Source organism: Temnothorax nylanderi, unplaced genomic scaffold (genome assembly GCF_030848795.1).
Source record: "Temnothorax nylanderi isolate EJ_2023f unplaced genomic scaffold, tnyl_v1.0 TNYL_tig0388_pilon, whole genome shotgun sequence".
NCBI lineage: Eukaryota > Metazoa > Arthropoda > Insecta > Hymenoptera > Formicidae > Temnothorax > Temnothorax nylanderi.
The window spans coordinates 36,958-54,524 of record NW_027249450.1 but is presented as its reverse complement, the minus strand read 5'-3'; the positions used below and the strand labels follow the sequence as shown (position 1 = coordinate 54,524).

Here is a 17,567-nt window from a genome sequence, read left to right as displayed (position 1 = left end):
TAACGTCTGGCAGCGGTTCTCCGTTCGAACCTTGGGCGAATACAGCAATTTATATCTAAAGATCGATGTCTTGTTATTGGCCGACGTGTTTGAAAATTTTCGCGATAGCTGCGTCGCGAGTTATGGACTCGATCCGGCGTATTATTACACTCTACCGGGATTTACGTGGGACGCTATGTTGAAACATACGCGTATCAATTTCGAACTGCTCACGGACATTGATATGGTCATGTTCATCGAACGTGGTATACGCGGCGGTTTGAGTCAATGTTCAAACAGATACGCACAAGCCAATAACAGGTACATGCAATCTTACGATTCGTCGAAACCAACGTCATACCTGATGTATTTCGATGTAAACAACTTGTACGGCTGGGCGATGTGTCGACCATTGCCCTATGCAGATTTTCAATGGGTCGAAGACGTAACCGATTTTAATGTTATGGATGTCGCGTTGGATTCGCCCACGGGTTACATTCTCGAAGTCGACCTAGAGTATCCGCAGAATAAACACGACGCGCACGCCGACCTACCGTTTTGTCCAACGCGCGATAAACCGCCCGGCAAAAGACAGGAAAAACTTCTCGCAACATTATACGATAAGAAGCGTTATGTAATACACTACCGCAACCTACAGCAGTGCACGCGCCACGGCCTTTGCGTCACAAAAATTCATCGCGTATTACAATTCTCTCAATCTCCATGGCTCCGCGAATACATCGAACTTAATACAAAATTTAGAACACTGGCCAAAAACGATTTCGAGAAAAATTTATATAAATTGATGAACAACGCGGTTTTCGGTAAAACTATGGAGAATGTTCGAAATCACGTTAATGTAAAATTATTAACAAAGTGGAGCGGTAGATACGGCGCGGAGGCACTGATCTCGAAACCAAATTTTCACAGTAGGACCGTTTTTTCGGAAAATCTGATAGCCGTCGAACTCTGATAGCCTGCAAAAACTCGAGGTTAAATTTGACAAACCTATTTACGTCGGCATGTGCATTCTCGATATATCCAAGACGTGTTTGTACGAATTTCATCACGAGTACATGTCTCCCCTGTATGAGGACATGTGTAGAATTATGTACACCGATACGGACAGTCTGATATATCACGTAAAGTGCGAGGATGTGTACAAGAACATGAAACGCAATATCGCTAAATTCGACACGAGTGATTACGCGATCGACAACGCGTACGGTATACCGCTCGAGAACAAGAAGGTGCCGGGCTTGATGAAAGACGAAAACAACGGTGCGATCATGACAGAATTCGTCGGGCTTAGAGCAAAGATGTACGCCTTGCGAGTGGACGGTAAGAAAGATACGAAAAAGGCTAAAGGTGTTAAGAGTAACGTCGTAGCCAGGTCGATAACGTTCGACGATTACACGAGGTGTCTGCGCGACGAAATTGAAATGACGCGACAGCAGACTTGCATAAGGTCCGAACTACACGAGGTGTACACCGTGAACGAAACGAAAATCGCTCTGAGTCCGTATGACGATAAGCGATACATTATACCCGATTCGACCGATACGTTACCGTGGGGACATTATCAAATACCCCCTCCGAAAACGTAGTGTATTGTATGTATAAAATGTAATAGTATAACGTATGTAGTAGTAGTATAACGTATGTAATAGTATAACGTATGTAGTAGTATATGTATGTAATAGTATAACGTATGTATGTCGTACGTATGTATGTCGTATAACGTATGTAATAGTATAACGTATGTAATAGTATAACGTATGTAATAGTATAACGTATGTAATAGTATAACGTATGTAATAGTATATGTTTGTAACGTATGTATGTCGTATAACGTATGTCGTAGTATATGTATGTAACGTATGTATGTCGTACGTATGTATGTCGTATAACGTATGTAATAGTATAACGTATGTAATAGTATAACGTATGTAATAGTATAACGTATGTAGTAGTATATGTATGTAACGTATGTATGTCGTACGTATGTATGTCGTATAACGTATGAATGTATGAATGTATAACGTATGAATGTATGAATGTATGTAGTATAACGTAACGTATTGTGAGTATTATATTACAGTATTGGAAAGAATATTAATAAATAAATATATTGCACATGTGTGTATTTCACATACTTTATTTGTATTTCATATATCAAACACTTTACATATGTATTACATATTGCATATTTTTTATGTTAAAAAATAAAAAAAGTTTGCACGAATTAAATAACATTTTCCTTATGTATCCATGAGTTGTGCGATCCATCGAATCCTAGCCATTTAACGTAAACCTCGTCGCCCCTCCTGCGCAGTACTTTCTCCACGAGATACACGTCCGGATAAGTCGCGCGATGCAACTCGTGTTCGTAGAACCCTCCAGCGACGGATTTTCCACGATAGTCCTCGAGTAGATAGGTTACGGGATTGGTACGCTGCACTTTAACGATCTTAAACACCTCGGTGGTCCAATTCGGCGTGTAACCCTTTTCGAAAATCGTCTTGTATTTGCTAACGCGTACCGAGTCGCCCGCTTTGAACTTTGCCAGACCTGCGATTTTTATCGCGCTGTATACGGTAGCCAAGAGTTTTTCAGCGATCGCGGGGGTAACGTCGACGGGTCGCATGCCGATGGTTCGATGTTTGCGCGCGTTGTAATCCGATACGAGTCGCGGCAAGGCGCCGACCCATTTGTAACTTCCATTGAGCGTAAACATCTTCCACATGTCGTTCTTGAGCGTGCGATTGAATCGCTCGACGACCGACGCCTTCAATACCGAATATGTGGAATAATGATTGATGCCGTGTTTCCTCACGAGACGTTGCACGTCGGTGTTGCAAAATTCCTTCCCCATATCGGTTTGTAGGTTACTAGGGCACCTCCCGCTGCGTCGAATGATCTCAGCGATAGCGTTAGCTGTTTCGCTTCCGTCTTTACCCTTGAGTGGCACGGCCCACGCGTGCTTGCTCAACACATCGATGACGGTAAGTATGTAGTGGTAGCCTCCGTTGAAACGTGAGTACGGACGCATCTCGACGATGTCAGCCTGCCACAGGTCATCGTACCCTCGCACTATGACGTGTCTTCGGGGAAAATTTCTTCTCGCCGGAGCGTGCAGTTCCTCGACGAGTCGTTGTTTCTCGATATTTTTACGTCCGTCGGATTTTAGCGTTGTCATGTTTTTGTTGCCGTTTATAACTGCTCGTTAGCCGTTTTTTAGCCGTTCCTGAGTCGTTTATTTCCGTTTGTTAACCGTTTATTTCCATTCGTCGTCGTCGTCGTCGTCGACGTTCTTTAGCCGTTTGTAGCCTTTCCTGTCTCCGCGTAGTTCGCAGCTGTTTCTAAACCGCTCGTAATCGTTTTTAAGCTGTTTTTGAACCGTTCGACAACCGTCCGACAACCGTTCTTGAACCGTTAGACAGCCGTCCGACAACCGTTCTCGAATCGTTCGTTTTCGTTCGTCGCCGTCGTCAATTAACCGTTGCCTCTCTTCACTCGCCGCCTTCGATAGTCGTTTCTGCTGAACCGTTTGTCCATTGTTGTTCGTTATCGCGTCTGATTCAACGATAGTCGAATGGCGAAGCTCGTTTATCGTAGTCCGTAACGCTTGCAGATCCTTCTCAAACGCAGTCAGCTTCTCGTCTGATTCTTTTCGTTGATTGCTCAACATTTTAAAGAATTGATCAACGTATAGTTTATTAACCGCGTCATCGTCAGCCTTTGGTTGCGCCACGCGGCGAATCTATTCTATTCTATTCTAAACAAATTGTAAACCATGTCCATAAACATTTTGCGTCGTATCACCTGTCATTGTTTATACATAGAATATTTAGTTTTATTTCTTACTTGCTTGACCTACACGTTTATAATTTTCATTGTTTATACACTGAATATTTATTAGTTTTATTTCTTACTTGCTTGACCTACACGTTTATATTTTTGACTTAAGACATTTTTCCTGTTAATACCGTTTCGTGCGTTGTGCCGTCGGGATCTCAGAATCCCTGAGTACAGATTATTTTTCTTTGTGATGTTCACTCCGCATTTATATTCTCGCCTCGTTAAGGCTTGTTCTGATGCATTCGTTCTCCAGACTACTTGGTGAGTTGCCATTGATTTTTTAATTGAATACTTGATGTAACAGGGTAACTATCTTTACAGATATGGATCTTGTAGTCTTTTTCAATTTCGTTTCCTGAAATCTCCAAACAAGGAAACTTACCACGTTGGAATGGAGAACTTTGTAACATTTTAATTTTCGTCATTTGACATCGCTGAAGATGGCTCGAAGTGTTGAGCCGAAACGTTCGATTGTAATTTACTTGGAATAAATTAGTGATTTTGATCACTTACGCACCGATAACAGCGTCTGACTCTCATAGCCATTTTATTATCGATATTTATTTAAAAAATCGAAACGGTTTAAATTATTTAGTACTTCTTGTATATAAAGGTCACTTTACACAATTTATAATTCACAACAGATAAAGAATACAATTATGTTAATAATTTTTTGCATTGTATAATATAGAAAACAATTCATTTATGAATGTATGCATACATTTATAAATGTAATTTTTTCTATATACATATATATAATTTTATTCCACATTCTGTTAATTATAAATTGTGTAAAGTGATCTTAAAATTATTATAATATTCTCTATATATTACTTTTGCTTTTCTATTCTCTATTCTTTATATTCTTTTCTATTTTATTTATTCTTTTATATCTATCTTGTATCTATCCTTTTAACTATCCTTTATTCTATCTATTCTATCTATTTCTACCTATCTTCTATCCTATTTACGTTAAATATTCATTCATTCATTCATTCATTCATTCATTGGAAATGTAGAAGTTATTTTCTTTAATATTATATTAAAGAAAATAATCTTTTACATTTCCTACCGACGGAAAAGATCACCACCTTCTCGCGGTTTCCGTTGAGCAACAATGTGTACGTCGTCTATTAAAAAAAAATTTACATAACAGAAATATTTGTTTCTTTCTTAATTATTTTTACTCGATATTTTTCTTGATTTTACCAAAAATCGAAAATTTTATTATTTTTATTATTAATTCCAAATGATAAAACGAACCATATTCAAATATGAAATCTTAAATAAGTACATTGTATGGAAATATCATGCGTTGGTTCAAATAAGCCTTCAGCTTTATTTAAAAAATTATTTATTTTGTTGTAAAAATAATTTCTTTTATTTTATTACATATATTTTCTATTAGTAAAATAACAAATATATTATTAGAATAATTTATCCACTAGCATGTAATAAAACCTTAATATAAATTCTTTGTTTACATTTTCTTGTGCTAATTATAAATCATCTTTTTAAATTACTAACAGATGATTTTGTAAGAAAAAGACGTACACGTTGGCCAAGAGTGAATTTTATTTTCTTTTTCTATCCTTTACTTCCTTAATTTTAAGTTAATTATACTTTTTATATACACAAGAAATTATAATTTAATTAATTAATGATTTTAACTTCTAAATTGTAAAATCATTAAGCGATATGACAGTGTATCGCATCTGATCGCATCTAGTGTAGAAAGAGGCACGCGACAGTTAAGCCGCTAATATACGTATATACGTTCGGCTGACGACGCGCCGGTTCAAGAGAGAAAGAGAAAGAGCATAGCATGTTTGCTCTCTCTAGCTGGCCGAGGCTGGCCGAACGCCGAGCGCACATGTACACGGGGCGCTTGGCTTGTGTGCGTCAGCGTCACGTGACGCGATCCTATCCCCTCCACAGCCACGGCTATGCAGCAGCGACCTAAACCTGGGATCTCTGCTTCGCAGACGCTCTGTCCCGCCTCAATTCCGTGGACCTACCAACCATAACCAGCACGCAGGAGATCGCCAACGCTCAAGAGGAAGACGAAGAATTACAGACTCTCTTCAGATCCGACTCCGCGTTGAAACTTAAAAGGCTAAGAGTCGACGACTCGGAAGATGTCATTTATTGTGACGTTTCGACACCTGAAATCCGTCCATACATTCCCAAATCGCTTCGACGTCGCATCTTCGACGTGGTGCACAATTGCTCGCATCCAAGCGGACGCGCCACTAAGAAGCACATACAAAAACGCTTCGTATGGCCCAGCATGGCCAAAGACGTCACCGATTGGGCTCGTACCTGTTTAGCGTGTCAACGCAGTAAGATCTCGAGACATGTACATTCTGAGGTCCAACACATCCCCGTGCCTTCAGCACGCTTCAGACATGTTCATGTCGACATCATCGGACCACTTGCAACTTCAGAAGGATACAACTATTGTTTCACGATGATCGACCGTTACTCCAGATGGCCAGAGGCTGTTCCCCTAAAAACCATTTCAACGGACGAAGTCGTCAACGCTTTTTGGTCCACATGGATCGCACGTTACGGAGCATCTCAAACCATCACCTCTGACAGAGGCAGCCAATTTGAATTTGCAATGTTTGATTCCTTTACCAAGCTTTTAGGCGTATCATCCCGCTTCGAATGGGATCATCGAACGCTGGCACCGTTCCCTTAAAGCAGCCTTAATGTGCCACAATGGCAAGCAATGGACCAAACTATTGCCAACCGTTTTACTGGGTTTACGGACCAGCATCAAGGGGGACATCAACGCTTCGGCTGCAGAAATGCTCTATGGAGAAAACCTCACACTTCCCGGAGAATTCTTTTTGGACTTAGATGTTCCCACAGACCCTGCCTGTTTCGTGCATCACCTACGAGACTATTTACAAACGGTTCGTCCCAAACCCACAGCTCATTATCACGAAAAAAAAAGCTTTTCTGTTCAAGGACTTAGCCACATGCAGCCACGTATTTGTCAGGGTTGACAGTATCAGGAGACCTCTCCAAGCCCCTTACGAAGGCCCTTATCAAATCTTAGAACGTGACGACAAGGTCTTCAAGGTCTCAGTTAAGGGCCAGCCCACTACCGTGTCAATAGACAGAGTCAAACCGGCTCATTTCGAGAACGACGCCTTGCGAACGCCAGCCACACTCGATCAACCTCAGGACGCACAGGGAAACCCCCAGGATGTAGCCACACCCGGCTCAAATGCGCCTAGAGTCTACCAAGGACCCTAAGCCAATAAGAAGATCGTCACCTTCGCTCTACCCGCTCAGCCACTAGGGGGAGGGTAGTGTGGCAACGCTAGCCACGCTATTGGATGAAACCTCCGTCCAATCGGCAACCATCCTTTGAGCCGCGCGCTGCGCGAGTCCTTGTACGGAACGTTTTAGGAAAGCTTGAGATAGCGCTCTCTTGTCTCTCAGGGTGCCGTCCCATGGCGCGTATCGCGATACGCGCGTATCGGGCGTATCGAACTCTGCGACCAATCACAGACGATCCGCCGGTTTTGGTATGCCGAAATTTGCTCCTAATGTCCCATGGAGCGGATTAAGCGTAAGCGGATTAGCGGATCGCCAATCACGGAATCTTTCCGATAGAGCCCTTTCAAAGATTCCGTCGAAACGGATCCGTGATTGGCGATCCGCTGGTTACGCTTCCGCTTAATCCGCTCCATGGGACGGCAGGACCCGTTTGGCGGCGTACTGAACACACGCACACAAATACGCATGCACCTATAAGGGCAAACGCAATAACCTAAAAAGTGAAACAAAGTGAAGTTTACACAAGCCGGTTGTTTATCAACTCATTACAATTAATATATTATTTAATGTTACGATTACGAGTTCATTTAAGCTACGGTAAGCATAGTTAAGTTTTAAGCTCTACAGTAGCATAATCGTAAACGTATAATCGAGAGCGAATATGCTAATAAAATTAAATAAAATTATTTATCATCTTATTAATATTATAAAAATAAGATTATTCTTTTTTTGTTGCAGAAAAAATGGATTCCGAAACAGTGTTACTAGCCATTTTCTGTTTTGTAAATAAATTTAAACGAAGTTACAGTAGTTTTCGTCGACAAGAATTGCGACGTAAAATATTTCTATTGTATGCACTGTACATAATTGCGGTAAACGAAGAATCTAAAAAAGAACGACAATATTGGGTGCATCTTATATTTACCGTACAACGGCGATTATTACAAGGAGCGAGTGATAATCTCGTAATAGAAATGGAGACTGAAGACAAAAAAAAATTTGTCAATTATTTCCGAATGAATCCTATCTTATTTCAAGAATTACTCAAATTAGTCGGCCCATCCATTGTTAAACAACATGTTGTTCGAGAGCCAATTCCTCCTGAAACACGTCTGCATATTACGCTTCGATATTTAGCATCAGGAGACAGCATGATATCGATCTCATATGCCTATCGAATTGGCCATAATACTGTATCAAAGATAATATCAGAGACCTGCGAGGCAATATGGAATGCTTTGAAGGAGACAGTTTTTATTGATGACAGTCCAGAGAGTTGGCAAGAAATTGCAAACGAATTTCAGCAACTTTGGAACTATCCAAACTGTATAGGATGTATTGATGGAAAGCACGTTACATTGCAGGTACATAGAAAGATGTTTTTTTATTATAAATTATGGTACAGAAACTTCAATACTACACATTTATCATATGACCAATTTGTCATAACAAATGTTAGTCGAAGAATGTGGGTACTTATTGCGGACTATCTCTTATTATTAATGTTCGACGAGTAATAAAATAAACTCATAAAAACTATCTTTATTGCTTATCCCCGCAGGGTTTGCAAGTCGTTTTTGTAAAGAACGTTACCCAAACCTTTACTCTACTACCCTTTCTCCTCTCACTTTAATCCTCTTTTATTTTGGACCAACGGTTTAACGTCTCTTCCGAAAGACGGAGCCCAGTTTACCATCTAGGAATACTGTATCATACGAGATCTATCCGCCAGATGGGGTGGCAGCGTTTTGCTGAGAAAAATTCTTATCGGCCTAGCGGGATTCGAACCCGGCTCTCCGGATTACGAATCTGGCGCTCTACCCACTAGACCAGCCGTCTCCCCTGAGTAATAAAATATATGTAATTTGTCTAAAAATATATTTATTGAAAATTATAATATTTTCAGTTTTTGCGATATCACTGACTACTGTCTGCACAAAAGCAAGCAAATTGCATACAGTTTGTCAAATGTAAGCTCAAATGTAATTGAAGAATGTAAGCTCCGAAGCTTCTGACAGATAATTTTTTTTAATTATTAGAAACTGAAGGAAAAGCTTATTACAAATAATGCATATTGTTACGCAGTCATGCAGTCACGTGCAAAATCCTTAAAAACAAACAGCGAATACGTCTGACAATACGCAAAAAAGTTATCTGAGAAAATGGAATGTATCGGGTGGTCAAGGCAAACGTCTCTGACGTGAGACATTTGCGTGTTGATTGAAATCGTCACAAGGTGAAAGTCAACTCCGTCACGACCTGATTAATGTATTAATTAAAATTAAGTAACTCCAGAAGCACCGTCGGTCCCGCTCGTGCGTGAGCGCTCTCTGGTACTTCGCGGACACTGTACATTGCACGTCACTCGCAGCCGAACGGAACGTAAACAAGGCGATTTCAACAATTTCATCGACAGTATCTCCGTGCGGAAAAGCGACGCTCGCGATTCGTATTTAGCTGGTATTACCCGCGGGGGGTTTCATTGCCTCATATACCGGGGGTACGCTAACCTATCTTACCGCTGTTTATCACGGTGACAATCGAGTACGGGCGAGATACGAGTCATCGAATTTCGTCGCGTTAAACCGCCTGTAGCGGCGCACCTCGATCGCTGAAGATCGCAATTTTTTTCACATCCTTGCCAAAAATTTTGCATAATAATATCGGAAGACAAAACGCAGACTGTTAATATATCATACAGATGGCATTGCTATAGAGGGCGCTCACGCTCTCTATATTTTTACGCTCTACGTTAACCTTTTATTCCCAGACTGTAGTAGCTCTCTCGACTCTCGTGCGTACACGTTTGTAATAAACTGTCTAAGTATATTTCTGCAATAAACGTGTCTTTTTACTTTCGCCCTGCTGTACAATACTCGCTGCGCTCAACAGATATGGGCCCAGGGATTGAAAGAAATATTGACGAAGTTAACTAGCGTGCTATAAGACTTATAAATGCGTGCATATGCGCGTTACGGAAGGTTAGAGACACATAAAAATGGCGAGCGGAAATGATTCGTGGATGTCGATTAATAAGCTAAAAGGAGCTGAAAACTACCACACGTGGTCGATGGCAGTGAGGGCCTTGTTGGAATTGAGTGGCCTCGAGGGCTGCATAATTACTGGCGTAGGTGCTGATGTGGATGCATCTAGACAGAAAAAGGCTAAGGGCAGACTTTTGCTCAGTATCGATGAGTCACTATACGTGCACGTGGCAGATTTTATCTAAGTCAAATTACAAGCGTGGTAAATAGACTGAGCGGTGTTGGTTTCCAAATTGGCGACGAATTGACGGGAGCTATCATGTTGGCTGGATTGACGGAAGAGTTCAAACCGATGGTCATGGGATTCGAAGGCAGTGGCATAAAAACGACTGCAAGTGCTGTAAAATCAAAACTTTTGGACAGCGCATACAGCACTGGACAGACAACGGCCTTCATTGGAAAAAACGCTTCAAAGGTAAATGCCTATCCAAATTCAAAAAATAATGAAAAGAATTTTTTTAGGAACAAAAGTAGTGCTGGTTTCAAATGCTTTGTTTGTGGCAAAATTGGACATAAGCCAAGGATTGCAAGAAGAGCAAGGTCAAATCTGATAAATCGGAAAAATCTGACAAACCAGAGAGCTCATCAACTGAAAAAGGGGCTAAAGGAGCCCTTATAAAAAATAACTATTTAGATTCAATAGTAACTGTTCAGGAAAACTATTGGTAAATTTCTAGTAGTTTTTTGGAGGACTACTGAGAAACTATTCAGGGACAAAATATTATTGTCCAATAATAACTATTCATAAAACTATTTACGAATAGTTTCCTATGGAAAAATACTATTTTTGAGATTCAATAGCAGCTATTCGCAAAGCTATTGACAGTTACTACTCAGATGCGAATAGTTACTACTGGAGAACTATTGACTTAAATAGAACTCTCCAATAGTAACTATTCGCAAAGCTATATTGACGAATAGTTACCATTCTCAGATGTGAATAGTTACTATTCAAAGATTATTGGCTTGAAGAGTAGCCCCCAATAATAACTATTTGCCAGACTGCAGTCGACGAACGGTTGCCATTGATCACTTCAAAATTATATTCAGCAATTATACGCATTTTTTCAAATAATAATTATTTTATATATCATAAATATATTGGTACATCTGTTCTAATTAGTGCTAATCACCAATCGTGTGATTAATCGATTGTAAAAAATGGGTTGTAAAAAATGTAAGAAATAAAATAATTTATTATAGAATATGTATATATTGTTCATGTTAACAAAAATAATATATTGTTATTATAAAATGAAATATTTACTCAGTCTTAGACTGCGTGTCTTGTGTTGACAAAATAAAACGATCATAAAGTAACAAAACTTTGAGTTACTTTTGCAACTTTCAAATAGCTTATAGCTTACATACTACATTGCATATAATTATATCTTTGGAAAATGTTACATACCAAAAGTAACTAATAAACTGATTAGATTCACAAATCTGTAGAAATATTAAGAAACAAAGATCAGAAACATTCATTTATCAAGTACAATAGATCCTTTATATGTTCTCGACAAGTTGTTGCATTTCTGTTTTATCGTCTTGAATATAATGGTCTCTGCATTTGTTACATCACGGAATTTGAGCATAACGTAAGCTGAAATGAAATAAAAAAAGCAATTATAAGTATGCACTGCATGGATGAGCTATTGATTAGTGGATTATTTATTAATTAGTTTAACTGTAACGGACGATATGTTGAACCCATTTGATTGATGATATAATACTATTGTGATATAGAAAAAGTAAAATTACTAAGTTAGTAACACCATATTCTGTTCAAAATAAACACGACTTTATTTTTTCAATTAATATATTTATATTTAATTGATATATGATCTAACAACTGTGACGATGCTTCCATGTATAGAATTATAGGAGAGTATTAATAATAAGAAATTTCCAACACTTACACTTAATAGCTTCCACTTTTGACGGATCAAGCTTATTTTTTGGTGTCGCTCCTTTCTTAAGGTGTATATTTGACACTTTACCAGTTAGGGATGAGCCTGATAATTTATCTCTTGTGAACAGCAGAGTTAGAAGATCGCACGTAAGCTTTGAAATACTACTATGATTGCATCTTGCTAACTGTGCAGTATTTACCACCACGTTTGTACCACCCAGATTTGTCGTCTTTTCCTATTACACAATAAGATTATATTTATATGGATATATTAATAAGTTCTCAGATCTACTCTTTATTTAAGACATTTGTCACATATATTAAGGGGATCCTATAGTGGCAGTAATTACCGACATTTAGTTAAAAGCAAACCACTTTTAACTGGCTTTACGGAATTGCAAAAATTTGGTACATAATTAAAATACGCACAAAAATGTAGAGGGCTAGGGTCGGTTTTACATCCAAAACGAAAAAAAAATTAAAAATTTGGACACATAGAGCTGTCACTGATAACAATATTTGGTTATACAAAAATACTGCAGTTTATATATACAAAATAAGAATCTAGCCCTCTAGGGAAAACATTGAAGAACAATATCGTGCAATTACAACTACGATAGAAGTCTAGAAAAAAAGTGTCATGCTTTTAACTTTTATATATGCAAAAGCACATGCAGGTTGATAGGATAAGCAGTATTGCGTGTAGCGAGAGATGGCGCAGCAATCGGACAAGGACAGATACCTATAGTTAGACAAGGACAGATATAGATATATAACATAGAAAACAGGACTAGAAATGTTAGAAATGTACTTCGATGTAGATGACGTTATCGACATCGAGGAAGTTCGGCCTTCGCTATAGGATTCCCTTAACATTTATTGAATCAATAAAAGTAAGGAACTAAAGTATATACATATTAAAAACATAAATACCTGTGTATCATGGTTTTCTACACTATCTGTACGATGTTCTAATGCGTGCTCTTCTTTCATCTCTTCTTTGATATCTTCTTTGATTTCTGGATGTTTATTTTCCTCTTCTGCTTCAGTATACTCTGCTGTACAGCTTTTTGTTATCACCGAAGTGCTTTGCTTGGTCTTCTCATCCTCCTTCGAAATCTTACCTTGCGACCGTGCTCTTCGCGGTCGCCACGCCGGATCGCCAGCCGGTCCCCCCGAGTGGTATTACGCCGCTTGTCGTTGCCCCACATTCGCGTCATTCAGGCGAACCAGACGGTGGCCCCGCCGGAGGAGCAGGCGGAGAGCTCGGACGTGATCGCCGTCACTGGGGAGACGGCCCTACCAGCACTGCCACCAGGGCTGATGATGTCGGCACTGGATGTGCCGATCCTCAATCCCACGCCACCGCCACTCATCGACGAGATAGCCGCGGTCGTGGGCTACGACTTTCCCATAGGCCCGGAGGCGCAACCCTCTGACGACTTCGAGAGCCCATCCGGGGAAAGCGATGACGAAGATGAGACGTGGAAGCCCCACGATTAAGGCCATGCGAGGCCGACAGATGATTCCGGGGCAGTAGGGCGCGCGCGCGACACATTATATTCTTAAGACTATTGTTTATTTTCTAGTGTTGGGATCAAATGGTCCGTCCTGGCGTTGCGTAGCTTCGTGCCAATAAAGAGATTATTTTCCTTGGTTTTCCGCCGCCGAATCATCGTATATATAAGTTCGTTAAATATAAGTTATGCGTAAGGCCCATCAGGCCCGTTTAGACATTAAGACTAGGCCACAGAGCGCTTTGCCCGCGTGGTCAGAAGAATAAAGTAAATTATGATTTCGACACTCCGCCGACCGTAAAAACGTTTATTTCGGTGGTTCATGACGAGAGAAGTTTTAGTTTCGCGCACACGGGTCGGTGAGAATAATGTAGTGCATACGCGATAAACCACGACAATCTCTAGAATCAGGGGCCCGGAGGAGCATTCCCCGGACCTGGTATACACGTCCGCTGGGTCGGCGTTATCATCCGACCGAGTTCCCGGGAAATTCATCTTCCCCAGGAACAAAGGTGTTCAGCCACCTCCCAAGGACCTGGGACACCCACCCAGGGGGTCGGCGTCATCGTCAGACCAAGTTCCCGGGAAAAACATTTCCTCCAGGAACAAAGGTCCTTATCCATCTTTCGAGGACCTGGAACACCCTCCCAGGGGGTCGGCGTCATGGCCAGACCAAGTTCCCGGGAAAAGCATCTTCCCCAGGAACAAAGGCCAGGAGAGGCCTTATAAGCATCCCAGAAGGGCATCCGAGGGGTCGGCGTCAACGGCCGACGACTAAAAAATCACCCGGACATCGTCTACAGGAAAATCACCCGGAATCGTCATCGAGGGCATCTCCAAGGAGGTGCGCACGGGTCGGCGTCAACGACACTAAAGAATTCCAAAAGGTGAAAACCTGGTGCATCGGGATCGAAGGCGGAAGGTTCTCGCACTGTGCTGCGCGTGGAAAATTCCACGGGAACCTTCTGGAACGATCGCGAGGGCGAAGTGCGCAATAGGGCATTCGGCGGGCGCGTGATAGTCATGTTGTTTTCGCGTGATCAGTGTTGCCAGGTCTACCGTTTTAGCGGTAGATCTACCGTTTTGGCTCACAAATCTACCGCCTACCGTTTTAGCTGGATTATCTACCGTTTTTTTACTTTACAACCTCCACCTATCTAGGTAGTTTTTTACATGAATAATTTGCACATAAACTAAAGCTATGGCAGATACACTTCATCAAAACAATAGATTTGTTTTGGAGACCTCTGTCGGATTGGCTTAGCTGCGACTCGCTGCGAGCCCGTATTTTATTTATTATAAATTTTTAAGAGCCAAAATGAAAAATCCGCCTCTGTACCGGGTTGCGGCTGATCTTACTGATTAAAACGAGCATAAGTTTAATGAGATTCGTTAATTAATTTGGCTAAAGTTTGGGAAAAACCACGGCTACAAATGGTTTTTCACAAATTTTAGCCAAATTAATTAACGAATCTCATTAAACTTATGCTCGTTTTAATCAGTAAGATCAGCCGCAACCCGGTACAGAGCCGAATTTTTCATTTTGGCTCTTAAAAATTTATAATAAATAAAATACGGAGTTAAAGTTAAAGCCATTACATTAGCTCCATCAGAGGCAAAGCCAATTAGGTTCTCCTTGTATGGAATATTATATGCCTTGAAGAATTTGATAATTTTTCCGTGAATGTCATCTGCCTTTTTATCTTTCATGGGTATTAATGCAAGAAATGAGTCTCTTATTCTGGAAAGTAAAATACTTCAATGTAAGTTTAATATAAGTTATAAAAAAGATATGAATATAATAAATATGACATCTAGGCTGCAGTCCACTTGACGCTACAAATGCTTTCGAGCGTTCTTCTTCTCCTTCTTCCTTCATTGAAAGAAAAGAGAAGAGGAATACTTCGAAGCATTTGTAGCGTCAAGTGGACCGCAGCCCTAGTCACCTTTCACCATCAAAATATCTAACAATGGGCGCGTTCAACAGACACAACTGTTGAGTTCGTCTTATCAACACTGCGTTGATTGGTTGGTTCTAAAAGTAAGAGCCAATCACGTTCGATTGCTACTGAGCGGCTTGGTCTGCTGAACACGACCAATAATTCCAAGGTGCTTGGTGCAACGTGCAACCTTTGTCAGTCGACTCGTCAGCGATTAATGAAAAAGTAGTTGTTCTCAAACATTGGGCGCGTTCAGCAGACCAAGCCGCTCAGTAGCAGTCGAACGTGATTGGCTCTTACTTTTAGAACCAACCAATCAACGCAGAGTGTTGATAAGACGAACTCAACAGTTGTGTCTGCTGAACGCGGCCTATGTGTTATTAATTGGAGCTGGTATTTGCCCAATGCATTCTTTATTATTGCTGTGCATTTGGTACGATGGCATTGAATTTTTTGGGCATTCTTATATTGAGGACAAATTGCTTTGATTAGAAAAGGAAGATGATTTACTGAATTGAACGATAAATTATGTTCTGCTATATATGCTGCTAAATAGAATTCAGCCCTTTTTTTAAACTCATCTTGGTTGACTAAAGATTTGGTTAACATAAATAACATAACACAATTAAAGCACGCGGTTTCAGTTCCTTTGTCACGTCAGGGCCAGGGGTTATTTTCCTTCCTAAGAATGAATTCCGATTATTCCGAAGAATTCGAATTATCCGAAGATAATTATGATTCTGACAGCAGGTAATACAAATTATTGCTGCCAATGATTTTTAACAATAATTACGTACACTGCACACCTTCATTCTTTTTCTTTCAGATCTTTGGAATCCGAACAGCCCAAGACGAAAAAACGGAAATATGATCAGAAATACAAAAAAGAATGGGAGATGGAAGAAACTTTCGGAACATGGCTACAATCAGATAAAAAAGATAAATGCGGTGCTTACTGTAAAGTGTGCAATAAGCCAATAAAAGTGAGAGCGGGTAAAATGCAATTATATAGACATATGGAAACATCAATGCACCAGCGTCTAAGCAAAAGTACGAAAAAACAAGCTAACCTACTTGACGTAACCAAATCTTTAGTCAACCAAGATGAGTTTAAAAAAAGGGCTGATTTCTATTTAGCAGCATATATAGCAGAACATAATTTATCGTTCAATTCAGTAAATCATCTTCCTTTTCTAATCAAAGCAATTTGTCCTCAATATGAGAATGCCCAAAAAATTCAATGCCATCGTACCAAATGCACAGCAATAATAAAGAATGTATTGGGCAAATACCAGCTCCAATTAATAACACAATGTTTGAGAACAACTACTTTTTCATTAATCGCTGACGAGTCGACTGACAAAGGTTGCACGAAGCACCTTGGAATTATTGTTAGATATTTTGATGGTGAAAGGTGACTAGATGTCATATTTATTATATTCATATCTTTTTTATAACTTATATTAAACTTACATTGAAGTATTTTACTTTTCAGAATAAGAGACTCATTTCTTGCATTAATACCCATGAAAGATGCAAAGGCAGATGACATTCACGGAAAAATTATCAAATTCTTCAAGACATATAATATTCCATACAAGGAGAACCTAATTGGCTTTGCCTCTGATGGAGCTAATGTAATGGCAGGCCAGAATAATTCTGTGATGACTAGGTTAAAGGCAGAAAACAAATCTATTTTTTTGATGAAGTGTATCTGCCATAGCTTTAGTTTATGTGCAAATTATGCATGTAAAAAACTACCTAGATGGGTGGAGGATTTAGCAAGGGATGTGCACAATTACATTGCTGGCAGCCCCAAGAGAACTGCTTTTTATCAAGAATTTCAAAAGTTTACTGATACTGCAGTCCACAAAATTCTTCACCCCGTCCAGACAAGATGGCTTTCGCTTGAGTCTGTAGTTTTTAGACTATTAGAACAATATGATGCTCTAAAACTGTATTTTGTGGATGCAGTTGTAAATGACAGACTGTTAGCGGCAGAAACTATTTTACAAAAGTT

General features: G+C 40.0%; 1 protein-coding gene across 1 annotated transcript; it reads left to right on the top strand.

Moving 5' to 3' along the window:
• The first annotated feature begins 1,076 nt into the window (after nt 1-1,076).
• LOC139782108 (uncharacterized) lies at nt 1,077-7,107 on the top strand. Its single transcript, XM_071721061.1, has 4 exons — nt 1,077-1,260; nt 5,826-6,199; nt 6,492-6,761; nt 6,817-7,107. Exons 1-4 carry the CDS (start codon nt 1,077-1,079, stop codon nt 7,105-7,107), a joined length of 1,119 nt encoding a protein of 372 aa, XP_071577162.1.
• Nucleotides 7,108-17,567: the final 10,460 nt, after the last annotated feature.

Coding starts and splice junctions, on each gene's coding strand:
- LOC139782108 (XM_071721061.1), top strand. CDS start 1,077: ATGTGTAGAATTATGTACACCGATACGGACAGTCTGATATATCACGTA. Junction 1,261..5,825: donor GATGAAAGACGAAAACAACG/GTGCGATCATGA, acceptor TCTGCTTCGCAG/ACGCTCTGTCCCGCCTCAAT. Junction 6,762..6,816: donor TACGAGACTATTTACAAACG/GTTCGTCCCAAA, acceptor TTTCTGTTCAAG/GACTTAGCCACATGCAGCCA.